Source organism: Parasteatoda tepidariorum, chromosome 6 (assembly GCF_043381705.1).
Source record: "Parasteatoda tepidariorum isolate YZ-2023 chromosome 6, CAS_Ptep_4.0, whole genome shotgun sequence".
NCBI classification, from domain to species: domain Eukaryota; kingdom Metazoa; phylum Arthropoda; class Arachnida; order Araneae; family Theridiidae; genus Parasteatoda; species Parasteatoda tepidariorum.
Window position 1 is genome coordinate 3,216,231 of NC_092209.1, and position 15,698 is coordinate 3,231,928.

General features: G+C 32.0%; 1 protein-coding gene across 1 annotated transcript in view; it reads left to right on the forward strand.

Annotated features, from left to right (window-relative positions):
- The window catches only part of LOC107453912 (uncharacterized), an 81,551-nt gene that overhangs the window by 24,339 nt on the left and 41,514 nt on the right, over window positions 1-15,698 (forward strand). The window contains exons 8-14 of the mRNA XM_071181580.1: window positions 608-790; window positions 2,942-3,073; window positions 5,963-6,148; window positions 7,030-7,161; window positions 7,622-7,798; window positions 12,398-12,529; window positions 14,641-14,826. Coding sequence (XP_071037681.1) covers window positions 608-790; window positions 2,942-3,073; window positions 5,963-6,148; window positions 7,030-7,161; window positions 7,622-7,798; window positions 12,398-12,529; window positions 14,641-14,826 — 1,128 coding nt within the window. The remainder of the gene's footprint in view (window positions 1-607; window positions 791-2,941; window positions 3,074-5,962; window positions 6,149-7,029; window positions 7,162-7,621; window positions 7,799-12,397; window positions 12,530-14,640; window positions 14,827-15,698) is intronic.

Genomic DNA, 15,698 nt, shown 5'->3' on the forward strand with positions numbered 1-15,698 from the left:
AAATATAAGACATCGATTGAATGGCTATTAGCAAACCTACGTGCAATCTATAGAATGAAAAACCTGCATGCATTCTGTGCAAAGCCCACACAGAGTAAATAATTATTATCATGTTTAATTCTTTACCGATAAATGCCAGGCATTCTAGGAAGCAGTTGATAGTAACATAAACAGTGCATAAAATTAAAAAAATAAACCACCCTGAATAACTTTTGATCTGATAATCGGATCTTCACATTCTGGGATTCAATCTTGATTTTACGAAAGAGTAACCTTAAATATGATAATTTGTGCAGATTATATTTTAAGTTATGAAATCAAACACAATAGTCAATAGTCGAATAGTCAGAACATTTTTTCGGAACAAAGAAAGAACATTTTTTTAAGAGCGTCGCATGCTTAAATCTCTTTTTTTTTTATCTCTGCACATTCTTTTGAAAGAAATTAATTTACTTTAACTCAACGTAGTAAAGGGTTACATTATTTTTAGTTTCACTTCATTATATTTAATAATGAAGTAAAAATATGTGATGATTTTTTTAGTTTATTTTTTCGTTAAATAATTTGGTAAGGAAAGGTGTAAAATGTCATTGTCTTATACTTGCAGACGATAGTTCCAGTAATACAAGTCAGACGATTCTTCAGGAATTGGAAGGAATAGATGACGATTGTGATCAGCATAACATACCTTTTGTGAAAATCGATGACAGTCAATTGGAATCCCTTTACGGCATTAAAAACCCACCCACTCTTGGATTCTATAAGAAACAGGTTCCAAAATTCTATGAAGGTGAATTAATGTCGTTACTACTAAAAGGGGTCGATTATATTTTTTTTATCATTTAATCACGAAACTCTAGCCTTTTTTATTCAAAAACAGTTACTAATTTCTTTTTGAACTAATTGTCCCGCAATGGACTGATCGTAAAGACAGGGTTCCCCGTAGAACAGCGAAGTCAAGCATCATTGGCTGCGGTCAGTAAGCGGGTGGGTGACCACTTTGATCAGCCAGCGTAAGGATCGAGGGTGCGAGGTATCGGTCCTCGTTAAACTGTTCTACCGTAAAGTGCTCAACTTCGCGCGTTGATCGTCGGGCTACCAAAGCGGGGGAGGGGAGCAACCTTTCTGGAGAGGATCAAAATTGTGATAGCAGGTCTTTGGGTCATCCTCGAGGATTTTTCTCAAACCATTGCCTGTAGGCCATTGTGCAGCCATAGTGCGACGTATATAAACAAATTACCTACCTTTTGGAACGTTTTATCCGTACCACCCGTCAATTTATTAATGCTTTTTCAAGACTATCGGATACTGAATTATAACAATTTTAATTTTAGTAAGCAAGGTACATTTATTTTGAGTATTTTATTGGCATAAAATGTAGTACAACTTTAGGGAAAAAATTCGAAGTTATTAACAATATTAAACTGAAAAATAAAACTTTTTCCCCCTTTAGGTAAAATATTTGTACAATATAAATATTACGCTTAAATATTTGCACATTATGTTTGTACACAATTTGTACGATATTTGTATATTGTAGACCTTAAACCATATGTTGCTGCTTAAAATGAGTGGCGTTCAAAGAAAAACTATTATTCGTACGATATCTACTATCACAAAAAAATATATCCAATGATAAACCATAATGCAATATAAATTTGCTGCATTGGCAAGGTAACAAAAACCATAATTTTACTGAAATTGAACCATAGTATCATGGTTTTAACAATTGGTTCAACTTGGATCCATATTCAGCAAATTTGAACAATTCCAAATTTCCAATAGAGCTGTCAATTCTATCAAAAAGAAGCCACGTAAATTTTTTACGTTATTAAGAAAATTCCCATTGACTTCATTTAAGAAAATTTTATTTCTGTTCCTACATAGTAAAAAATTTTTGTGCATTTCAACACCAAATAGGGAGGCAACTACTTTGCACCAAAGTTTTGAAGTAAAACGCCACAAATAACTCTTGGATTTAGGTGTTTCACAACTCCAAAAAGCAAATATGATCGTTTTCACCACTTGGAGTAAAGTAGTTGCTACCAGTTTTGTCATTCACTAAACTTTAACATTACAGTTATTTCATATGGTGCACATAAGAATCAGTAAAGTTTTTTACAATAAAGCAAGTATCTTTTATTTAGAATTTCATCTATACAGTATTTCTTAAAAAAACTATAACTTGTTAATACTTACAATGCACACAATGAATATACTTGTTAATACACACAATAAATATACGCACAATATTAATATGAATTCGAGTTAGGCTTAACAAAATTGATGCTGTGAGAAATTAATATTTTAAAATGATTAAATAAAATTGACAGTTTCATTTAAATCCTCTGATGAGAATATAATTACCTTTAATATACAAATAAAAACATACATGCCTTTCATAGAAGTTTACTTCTATTTCTGCCCAATGTTTAGCATCGTGGGAGGTAAAAACAAACTTTCCCGTTCTCGTGCTCGATTGTAGTGATCGTTTGGCGGCTTCTACAGGCAGACCAACAGTAACGAAAATAATTCATTAATAGAGTAAATACATCTAATCTTGGAAAAAGCTTACTCACATTGGAGTTTAAATTTTAAAACACCCATTAAAGAATGTAGGAACGCTTGATTCAGTATTTACTTGAAATAAATCACAATTTTTAGAATTTTTCAACACCAAATTTGGATCGATCTTACGCCACAGTTTTTAAAGCTTCTTTATTTTCTGGAGTTTTAATCCAATTGTCTTAAAACTTTGGGAACATATTTTAAACGTGTTGAATAAAACTTTTTTAAAGAATGGATTTCTATTAAATTTAAAAATATAAAACTAATATTATCCTTTAAGACAAATAGCAATAACTAAGTAAACAGTTTTAGTCTTTTATAATTATTATTTTTAAGAAGTGATTGATTCATCGTATTAATAAATTTATTTCAGGAGATTTATCCAATGAAGAGAAAGTACTGGAATGGCTCGTAGAACAGATGAATATAGATGAAATTGAAGATATTTCAGCAACAGTTTTAGCACAAATGATAAAGAACACAGACTTTCTAAGTGTACTATTTTGTAAGTAAACCTATTTTTCCTTATGATTGAAATTTGTTCTACTTATATCCCTTGCATAGCATATTCATGCATAAAACCTTATTGCATCACTAATAGCTTAGACGTCATAGGAGCAATTCATATAGGTATAAGTAAGTACAAAATCACCAAAATTGCTTACTTCTAAAAAAAACTAAAATCCTCCTTCTATACATGTAATGAAATACCTTCAAAGACTAGATAATCCTAGAGACTTTGGCTATTTCAAATAAATACGCATCTTATTAAGTTATAAAAATTTTATTCAACAGCTTACGTTGGATTTTATCACGGATGACAATGGTTTCCCATAACAGAGATGTTGGGATTTGGCACAGATTTCTCTAGTCATGAAAATATAAAAAAGCCTTTTCCATGACTCCCGCTATTTAAACAGGGATTCTGGATTGATTGCAAAAATATCCTTAACACGTTATTCAAACGGGAAAATTTAGAGAGCTTTATTGGATTAAAAACATGACGCTATGTAGACTAAATTAAATTTCTGAGATTTCATTCATGAGCATATTTACAAGAACTGAGCATATACCCATTAACTTCAGCAAAGAATCTTTTAATTGAGATTTTGACTTTTTATGGCTATTTCTGCTTCTTAAAATGAAAAGAGAATTTATTTTTATCAATAAATTAATATAGAAAGACTCGTATGAGACATTCTATATTACATATCTATTTCATTTTTCTGATAGCAGCGTTTTTCTCTTCTCTCTGACCCCCTTCTCCCTAATAAATTATTTCAAGATTCTAACATTTATTTAAACCCTGTCATTTTATATAAATCTTGAATTAAATTTCTAATCCACCTCAATTATACATAACAAAATGTAAAAGGGTTTAGAGAAAACTGTTCTTTCAAATACTAATCATTATTTTAAAAATATCTGGTATTTTTTTCAATAAAATCTTAATATTTATCTTTATTTTAAATTATAGATAGAATAATTTAAATGCATACTTTGCTAATAATCTTTTTTATTAAAAAAGGAAAAGTTTTTTTCTCCATGTCATGAGGTTAGTGTGGACACGCCACAAAATATGTTTTTTTTTTTTATTTTATGCTATTTAATTTAAAAAAGCAAGTAAAATCAAAATGGAGCTAATATAGTCTAAAAATACACTGATTAATCCTAAAACTCTTCATAGTTATTTATATTAATCCTTAACAAACACAAAATTTACAACTTTTCCTCTACTTGAGCGCTTGTGAATGTTTTTTTATTTTCTTAAATATTTAAAGTGGTAGCTAGTTCTGCTATTTAATTTTTGTGGTACTACGGCGTATTTACGACAAACTTTACTACCATAATATATATATATGTAAGACTTGATAATAGTGCGAGGAAATTCTTTAATTTTTTGATAATGATAAATTAAAATTAAAATGACCTTAGTCGTCATTACACTAGCATTATAAATATTGTTCGTATCTTCAATTTCTGTCTGGGTAAATATGTAAATAGTGTATCAGGTTTCTTCAGAAAACTTTTATAATTTGTAATGAATATAAAATATAGTTCTATCATTTGTGAGCGCCACTATATAATATCTGCATGAAAAGTGACTCCATATATCTTGAGAAAGAAAATTTCTGTTAGCTTTGATGTAAATTCATTACCATTAAAAGTCTGTTGACTTGTCCACCGTGCAGTCATTATGTCGTTTAAACTCATTATTCATTCATTGAAGGGAAGGCTGCGTATGTAATAAGCATATCTTTAATGAAGAGAGTGAAATGATAACAAATAGCCAATCACAGAAGACTAAAGCTGAAAACAGCCAATTAAAATTGAGAACGCTTGTGTGTAAAAAGGTAATAGTTTTTAATAATGCTGCTTGCTAAAATGTTACGACTAAACTTACCAGCTAAAGCTGAGTGACGATTTTTATTTTATTTTGAGTATGTCTGTTTGCTCCAATATTGCTTGATAAGTCAGCTCTGATAGCATAGGAGCCTTAAATATGTCTAATAATAATGTCAGAGTTTTCCATTGTTGTCCGTGCATTTCTATTGGCCTGAAAATCACGAGGTAGGATCCAGTTTTTCCTCATTCATTTCAATATTGTTTTGGTTGTCATCAGCATAAAATTAACAAAAGTCGCATAGGTATTTTTTTCCTTTAAATATTTTTGCATCCCTAATTTAAGGTTATTTTCCAGTACTGCTATTATTAGCGAAAATATTAAATTATGGTTGTGAACTCATCAAATTTGTTTGTATAATCTAATGTTATAAGAATATAAATGCTATTTTGAAAAATGATTACTTCGAAAAATCACTTCTGTTCACCAAGAGATCTAAATATTTTTAATACTAATAGACAGTAATATCTGGATGTGGGAAGTAGAGGCACAAGCGTAAGCAAACAGAATTCTTTTTAGTATGTACACGTTAAGGCAATAATTTTAACCTTAGTAGAAAAACTGTTTTCTGCCAAGAAAAGACAAATATTGCGAAGCAATCATCGGAGTTTATTGAGCGGCAGCGAACTGGGGGCTTAGCCCCCTAGTTCATTCATAATATTATAAGTCTTATTGTTCAAACCAATGGATAAAATTTATCTAAATTTGAAAAGAAAGCAAAAATTGGGAATTTTTTTTCCACTATAAAAACATTTTTTTTTTAGTTTGCTATATTATGCACAGTTTCGCCAATCAGCCAAACATTAGAGAAAAAAATTAGAGTGATAAATAAGAGAAATATTCTATTTGTCTACACTAGCCCTCCTCCCTCTCTTTCTCTCGCTCTCTGTCTTTTGTAAAACAGGACGCATTGCTAACAAAAAATGAACTCATTTACATGAAATAAAAGAAATTACGTGACTGTTATTGAAATTCATTTTCTTCATTTAGATGACAAGAACTCTGAGAGATCAAAGAAAGTGATTAAAGAGCTTGAGAACATTGATGATGAAGCTGACGAAAGAAATTTACCCTTCGTCAAGATATCCGATGCTGAATTGGCTAAATCGTATGGAATTGACGATGAACTCCCCATTCTCGTCTACTTTGAGGGTCAGATTCCCAGCATATACAGAGGTGAGTGATTCCATCCGTTTCACGCATTTCATCAGACGTCTAAATTAAAACCTTTATGCAGTGTTCGTACGGTCCTTGAAAACTTAAAAAGCGGTGTCTATATACTTTTTAAAAAAAATTTCAAAACATCAACAAATTATGATAGGATGACTCGGAATGCCTTTTTAGCATTTTGATATTTTGGAAACATTTCTTCAGCTTTTGAAACTTTGTAGTTTCACCCTAAATTTCCTTAAACTCTATTTTCTCGAAACTTAACATTTTAAAATGCCAATAAGGGTGGTACGGAATTCGCCAAATGATATGTTCCTCCTCTGCTATAGCGTCTTCCAAATTTTTTTACATATTAGTAAGTTTTATTTCAAAGAATATTCACCATCCTCAGCAGCTTCAGATTAAAGTTTTTAAAAAAAGAGAAAAAAAACAATAGCATAATCATAATCATGCTTCTGAAATCTGAAAATGAATTAGAAATCTTCCATAACTCCCTCAGATCAAAAGGTTCTTCAAAACTGTATCATTTTTGTAAATTGAATTCAGGTTATGAAATATGCTCTTAAATGACAGGACACCCATTTAAAATAATGGTTTTTCAACCTGTATTGTTGAGTTAAATAGAAGTAGGCGAAAACTGTGCTGTGTGAAATAATAGCTGCAAGTTCTTGTGAAATTATTTCAATGAATGCTTCTGATTTGGAAATTTTAACGAAAGAACCAAGAAAACTTCTCTGCGAAAAAGCCTGGTGGTATATTGGAAAGATTAGCCAAAGTAGCAAGTATTCCAAGTTGCAAAGAAGCATTTGAAACTCTTCACACAAAGTTTATACTTGATTAACTTGGCATTTTTGCAACTGGATTGTTGATGCACAATTTTCCTGCAGGTGATTTAATGAAGGAGGAGGAAGTACTTAAATGGTTGGTGAAACAGATGACAACGGATGAAATAGAAGAAGTGTCTGATAAACTCTTGGATATAATGATCAAAAAACACAATCAACTCGCCGTTCTCTTCTGTAAGTATGTTTTTTTTAACTAAATATAATTAACGCGAAGCGTATCGCACCATAATCTGTAAAAAGTAATCATATGAAGATTATGAATGAAAGAAACTTTAAGTAGTAACTATAAAAAAATTATGCTACAAAATCAGAAATAAAATAAACGCACTTTCTCTAAGAAAGGTATACCATGGGTAAACAATCAAAAGTTATCTCTCGAAATATTTTGCATTTTGATATCATGAAAAAAAATATTTTGAAGTAATTTAATAAATAATAATCAACTGTATCAGTTTCTCACTTTTATTTTTTTGTACTAATAAAAACGAGCATTAGCCATTATTGTTTTATGTGAGCTAAATTGATTCATAACTTATAAATCTTAATAAGCATACAATAAAGAAGGTGAAAAGTCCTCTTTTCAAATATTTTGTAATATCTTTACTTGTTAAATATTTTCCTTTGTTCCATTCAGATGATGCCACGTCTGATACGAAAGTTCTAACTGAACTCGAGAAAATCGATGATGATGCTGATGAACATAAAATAGTTTTTCTAAAAACAAGTGACCTGGGTGCTGCAGAGAAATATGGTTTGGAATATCTTCCAGCGTTGGTATTCTTTTACAACCAGATGCCAAATGTCTACAATGGTATGTCCTTCTTCTTCATCTATTGGCACAAATTCCTTTTTCATCTCTGTAAGTAATTTAAAATCTAAACTGGAGAAGAAAAAAGTTGAGTTCTGGTTGATTTACAGTAAATCATAAAATTTCAAAAGTGTAAATTTGTTTTTGTTTTTTAAATATCTAAATGTAAGCAACCTGTGTGCAGGATTACACAGTGGGGAAGTTATCCTGCAGTGATTTGTATGCATTTTGATATTTTAAAAGCCTATTTTCAGCATTTGAAGCTTCGTGGTTTACTCGAGATTTACCTGAACTCTAAACTCTAAAATATCAATGAGAGGGAAATAGAATTTGCCATGAAAATTATCTCCTTCCGTTTATCGTCCTCTTAAAAGGACGGTTCCTTCTTGAAAGAGAAAAATATGGTAATAGAAGGCTTCATTATTAGGATTTATTTGGAAGTATTAAGATACTAATACTATGAATATATATATTTATAACTGAAATCAATGTACAGTTTATTTTTAAAGTTAAAGTGGTTGACAACAGAAAATAATATCCACTCTTTTCACATAAATTCTTTCACATATAGACTCTTGCCGTTTTAATTGGCTACCAAAAGAGAGACTATGGTTTCGGGTCGACCGTTTGCTGCCAAATGTACTCGTAACTTCATTCTACTTTGAAAAAGCTAAATGAATCTTAGTCTCTTTATCCACTTATATCTGCGAAATTCTAGTTTTAATCAATACACAAAAGGTTAAAATAGCTTTGAAAGACTTAAGAAACAAAATAAAATATTTAAAAAGTTCTTTAAGTCTAAATTAAAATTTGAAAAAGTGGCATTTCTATCAAAGGATATCTTCAACAAAGTAAACATCGACCATCACATATTATCTATGGTAGATAGAGTATGTAATAATGAATAAAAATTCTTAGCAGAAGTGTATAACATTTTGTGAATTAAAGTAGACGACAACAAATTTTCTTGAACCACAGAAAATGATTGTTTATGTGAATGACTGAGATGAAGAGAATGTCAACAATCACATAGTTGGTGAATATCCGAAATATTTATTATATCCGACGGGATATTAATTTATTCGATATTTTAATATCTACTGAGGATAGATTAGGAGAAACATCAGTGTTAGGTTAAATGCATTCTGGGCAGTATCACTAGACCTTAAAAAAACATTAATATAGGACATACCGGGCAAATATATACCAGGCACTTCACTAGACCTGGTATATATTTCGGACATTTACCAAAGTGATTGTCAACATTCACCGGTGGAAGTCAACAACCACTCATTTTGGTTATTCACGGTAACATTTATAAGGTATTTCATGCACTCGGCAACTAACTGAAAAGAGAAAAAGAAACAAGAATTTTTAACTCTCCGGATGGGAGGGAGTCGATAGGAGTTTAGCTTTCAATCTGTAGTCAGTTTCTGCAGAATTTTTTTAGCGTCTTTCTGAATAGCTTTTCTATTTATTTAGTTTCTTCGAGCAATTGAAAAATTCGCAAAACTGAAATTTCAATTTGTGGTATTTTATTACGTATTAAGGGTGTTCTTTGCGGAACACCCTATTGAATTTTTAGCCTTCTTTAAACATAAAACCAAAGAATTTAGAAAAAAAAGAGGTCTAGCTCTATGAATACGTAACTAAAGCTGGGAACTGCTCAGTGCGGCATACTATACCAGAAAAACAGTTTATTGGGGAGGCAAAAAAGATTTAGCAGAGCATCATTTCTATTAAGATCCAGAGCATGCGTATTAGAAGCAAAGTGACGTCACCCGTAAATCGGTTGTCCCGCCAACCGCCATTTCGTTCTTTCTTTCCATGTCAAAATGAGTTAGCAGATTTCATAAACTTGGATGATATAAAAGCATTCTCAAATAAACATCTTAATTAGTAGTACAGTACTGTTTGCCAAATAGTGATTTGTAGTTTGTCAAAAGTTTGTGAATTGTGAGTCAATGGATGGTTGACCGCGCAAAGCAACGCACAGATAACGCTAGGGGTTAAACTTCCCGATTACAACTTCCGATTGATTTTTACGTCCAATCTTGAAAAAGCGCACCATCCTATATTATTGTACTAGTAGTGTTTGCAATATAATGCAATCAACGAAACAAGCAAAAAATGAATTCGGAACACTCCGCAAGCTTGCTATGATGCCACACAAAAAATAGCCAACCGTGCAAATTACACAAATACAGACAAATAAAGGGTAACACTCAAAATGTGGCTAACCTTACACTTTACTTACGCTGTGGTATTAATTTTGTTAAATTTGTTTGAGGTTCATGACCTGTTAGAATTTATAATTTATGGAAAACTCTTATGAATGGTAAAATTAAGCGTACATTTAAACTTAAGTGAAAATAATAAAAGTTCTTAGAATATTAAGCCTCTTCAAACATCACCTCGTAAGCATGACATAATCGGAGAGATACACCTGAAGTTTTCTTAATTTCTTCCATTTAGAAAGCTTGTTATTGTTTACATTCATTCAACCATCCATAGAATAAAAGCTTTTCTTCTTCTCCCCAACCCTTCCCCGATCTCTGTAGTGGTTGGCAGGACAGGAGGGTGCAAATTCGCTTCAAGAACTTCTGCTGCTGTGTCCCTGAATGTTGCTTTGTTCTTCATACACAGGGACCACACCAAACCATGGGGGACTGGTTTAACTTCTGCCTATTGAAAGCAACCATCTTTCACTATGCATATTTATTATTTGATAAAACTACCCCATTCATGTTGGATTAACAGCTGAGAAAGCACTTAACTAAAACAAGAAAAGCGCTTCTGTATAAGCTCTGAAAGTATACGTACTAAAGAGTAAGTATTCGAGATATAATACGAGAGTATCGAATTAAAATCACGTTCGTGTGGTCTTGTTCTCCTAGAGTCAGAAAGGCATGACTCATATAGGATAGAACAGGTCGTGAAGGGAGAATCACTGAAAGGCACAACGGACTAACTTCATAACGTTGATGATTGAGATCCAGTATGGCGTAACTACCACAAAAAAACATTAAATATCAATTGGTTGAGGTACCTTTTAATAGACGAAGATTGGCATAGTTCTTTCCCCATTTAGTAATCCTGACGTGATATGAAGTCGCCAACATCGATGGATGGTCAGCATCAAATAGTTGATGTGCTCCCAAAATAGCGCTCAAAGCTCCAGTGAAGTCAATACAATTCTCCCGGCCAATAAATAAATAAAAAAAATAAACAGCATTAATCAACTAGTGGTATTCGTTCATCGAATTCAGTCACAGATGGGAATGTGACGTAACTACCATTAAAAATATTAAATACCAATTCACTAGTATATAAGACATATTATCATTATACTATCTAGAGCAGTGGTTACCAACTGGTGGCCCGCGAGCCACATCAGAAAGCCTCCACACGGTTTCTGATAAGTAGTCTGCGCAGATTATTTAAAAAGCGAATCACTTGTGCGCACGAACTCAAATTCTATTTTAAAAGTACTTGAGAGAAATTTATCATATATATTTAAGAATTGACTCAGATTATTTAAAAAGCGAATCACTTGTGCGCACGAACCCAAATTCTATTTTAAAAGTACTTGAGAGAGATTTATCACATATATTTAAGAATTGAATTTGTAGTGGTTGACAAGCAAATAAAACAAACCAATTATATTTATAAATTAAGCACATTTTTAGACATATATTTGCTACCACTTTCTAATTTTTATGAGATTTCACATTCAATGGTTCCTTAACTAATTGGTTTACCTTCATAGTGGTCTGATCGGACTACCTACAAAAAACCGTGTGGAAGCTTTCAGTCATAAGAGGCGTTGGCCACATCCGGCCCGCCAAGCCTTTTATTGTGGTTCGCGAACTAAAATATATTAGTTGTCATTTTTTGCGGACAATTTTCTAAAAAAAAACCTAATTTCTTCGTTTCTGTGAAATTTAACATACCAACAGTGCAAAAAAAAAATTTTCTCAGGTAAAAATCTACTTCTTATTTTAATTTGTAATTCAATACTTTTGTTTTTTACAACTTGATAAAAATCTGACAGTAATATTTAATGTTTCTTCAAACATAAAAGAGTCCTGTATAAAATTTTGATAAAGTTGCTCCCGCCATTTGACTGGTGCTTTTAATTGCGGCCCCCGACCTCATGTAAGTTGGAAACCCCTGATCTAGAGTACCTTTTTCAGACCCGCCAACTACTACGCGTTTTGCAGATATTATATGCAAAATATTTTACAGAGTTGTAGACTTTTCAAAGCCAAAACTCTCAAAGTTTGGTAATTTTGTTAACATTTTAAAATCCTCACCACGAAAGATTTGGAGCAAAGTGGTGTTGCATATGAACTCTTGAATCATTCATATGTAGTGGTGTGGAAAATAAGTTTAAATGAATACAAAATAACGCATTAACATAGCTATCCCTTGAATAAATTTTTAAAAAAGAGTGGAAAGTTGGCAGCTCTGCTTTTGATAGAAAATGTTGGCATTGTGGAAAGATCTTTTCCCACACCAGAAATATTTTTCTAATACTTCTTAGTGATTTCTTCTTTCAACCTCACAACGGTAAAGATGATTGAATGTTGTTGCTTGCAGGAGACATGCGGGAGGAACAAGAAGTTCTGGCTTGGCTGGTGGAACAGTTGACCAAAGACGAAATTGAAGATGTCACAGAAAAGATGCTTCAGAATTTGGTGGAAACCACTCCATCCCTTGCAGTCCTCTTCTGTAAAGTTCACCTTTCTTCTTACATTACAATTTTTCTAATGTAAAGAAATTCTAAAAAATTAATGTCCTTTTTGCAGTTTAAAATCGTTTCTAGTTGTTATAACAACCAAAGCCTGACAAAGGCAGTAACGGGACAGTTGCCCCAGGGCCCCCAAATCGAATAGAAAGTTTAAAATATCAGTACAGTGTAAAATCCGTCAATTTTATGTTAGCTTCTTCATTAATCTATCGTATGAATACGAAAAATCTATATTTCATAAATCCATGGCTTTCTAACGCGGAATTCAGCTAAATGTTTGCAATTTCGATGAACAAATTTGGTCAATCAAAAGCCTGCATTTTTACATATCGCAAAATGCGATGTGTTTACGAAAATACAGGCTTCTGATTGACTTAAGTGAGCCGTCGTAATTGCGAAAATTTAACTGAATTCCGCCCTATAGTCAGCAAGGATATGAATTTTTTGCAGCTGGATGACAAAGTTTACAATCAGAAAACTGCATTCGGCATGATGCACATAGAATTGTCAGAAAATCAATAAAAGGGACAGAACGTTATTTTGTCTGACCATTGGAGGGTGGGGGGACTTTATAGCTATTTTAGGTTCTAGTAAATTTTCTTGTTTCATATGTATAATGAGGTGAAAAATTTTAATTCCTCCATGAAGTCCAGTTCTTCATTACTGAAGTAGTGAAGCAGAGGGGGCCAACAAAGAAGTTTTTGCCCCGGGCCCCAATTAGGCTAAGTCGGGCCCTGATAACAGCTGTGGACAAGGTTTCGAAACACTGAATGTATTATGTACCAAATTATATGCATTATTGATTTTAAGTAGAAATTTATCTTCAACACTCTCAAAAATCTTAACTAATTAATGCACCTCCAGAATTTTCTGAGAGTATAATTGCTATATAAATTGAAAGCTGGAAATAATACAAAAAATTAATTATTGGCAAGATTAAGACACATAAAAGTAAATCATACTTAAATTATTTTCGCTTTAACGAAAATGACGACTTTGTAAAGAACTTTTTAGATCTTGTTCCCTTAATTTAGAATTACTTGAAGGTAATTAGCTTCCACTCTCTAAAAATATTTAATTGATACACAACGTTTTAAAAGTTAACAACGTTTTACCAATAACGTTTTACAAACCCAGGGATAATATTCTTTTTTTTTTCTTCTGGATTTGTTTCTAATATTTCTTTAAACTAGGCGAAACTGTAGTATTTTATTGTTATACACGATTTGTAGATGATTTACATATTCACGGTACAGAAATATGTTGGAAAAATCAAAATATTTGAAAAATGTCAGATAATCGAATATGAGCAAAATTGAATAACCGAGTTTATCGGAGGAATTTTTTTTTTAAGTAATCTAGTTAGAAAAAAATTATATGTTTAATCTATTTCGATAATTTGAAGATCTGTGAGCATTTGCCAAACTAACCCTATCGGCAAAATTAAATTTTATATCCCTATTTACTTATTTCAATCTAAATAATTATTAAATCAAAATTCATAGTCACTATTTTGACAAAAAACCTCAAATTATAAATTACTGAATACTTACTTCCAACATTTTTAATCGAAGAAAAAAGAACAGATTATTTTTTAAGTAAATTACTTCCGATCTTCTTCACAGAAGATAAGTTATAAAGTATAGATGATTTTTGTGTCCCGTTTTTTTTTATTTCCAAAGCCCACCTGTGTTAACACAGGCATTTACAGGGCAGATTTGTGGACCACTCTTTCAGGGACACCCTATTAGGTAGGCCAATGTTGCTCCCACAGGAAGGGCAGATAGTACAGAGAATGAAACAACATCCATGCCTTGCCCGTAATTCTAACCCAGAACCTTTCTGATGCAATGCCCGTTACCTGACCCCTACACAGTCTGCTCGGCATTTTTGTGTCCTGTTCTCTATCTTTAATAAGTCTTTTACGACTCTGAAAGAAGAGTGATTCTCACATTGAGGACATGAGTGATATTTATAAGCTTTTGATATGCTTTTAAAAACCTAACCTAATTTGTAGCTAGGTAAAATGCATGCTACCCAATTCTAAATCTTCAGTTGTTTTTATTTATACCTAAAATGTCTTGCCTTTTAGATGATGCTGATAGTGCTGTGAGTCAGGTGGTATTGAAAGAACTTGAAAAAATAGACGATGACAGTCAAGAATACAACATTCCATTCGTGAAGATATCCGATGATTCTTTAGCCAAACAGTACGGTTTAAATGATGAACTTCCGATTCTTGTTTACTTTGAAAATGCTATTCCATCAGTATATGAAGGTAAGAAGAAAAAAAAGAGTTGCATTTTTGTATTTTTCAAGTAATCCTTCATTCCTTTGAGTTTACCATTTTGTTTCATTATTCTTTTAGTTTAGTTATGTTTACGTTTCCTTTATTTTAGTGGGAATAACGGTACGATTAGTCCAATGACGTAATGACTCATTGAAGAATTTTTCTCCATATGAATAGCACCAGGCTTTATCGAACGTTCTGGTTTGGCTGCGAAACACTATTAGAGACACGGTTTGGAATGAATCCCTAACGATGGTCCGAAAACAATAATGGAGCGCACTATACTTTTAAACTGGTGGGCAAATGCAACTTCATCAAACGATAGCTAAATTTCATTAAACTACTATGATTCATCACGAACTGACTACATACAATCATTTTGTTTAGTTATTATATCTTTCATTTTGTCTGTAAAACTGTAATTCGGCTCCGTTATAATCGAATATTTTAGTTTGATTACAATTACCATTCATTTAACATAGTTGTTACTGTAAATAACCAAAATGGCTGGCTGTGAATGATGACAATCACAGAGTTGCTTTGATATATGTCCGAAATTTATACTTAAACAAGTGCCACTGTCCGGTGTATATTTGCCCGGTACTCCGAGCATTGATGTTTCTCCTAATCTATCCACATCAGATATTAAAATAAACATAATAATATCAACGAATAAATGAATATCAAATCGGGCACAGCAAATATATGGTCGCATTTATCAAAGCGACTATGTGATTGTTGATATTCACCGGTTCTTGATTTCGATCATTCACGGTGACATAGTCACATTTTGCTTAGATATTGTTACCATTGATTCAATTCAAAGCCAAACATTAAAAATGTTTTTTTTTTTTTAGTTA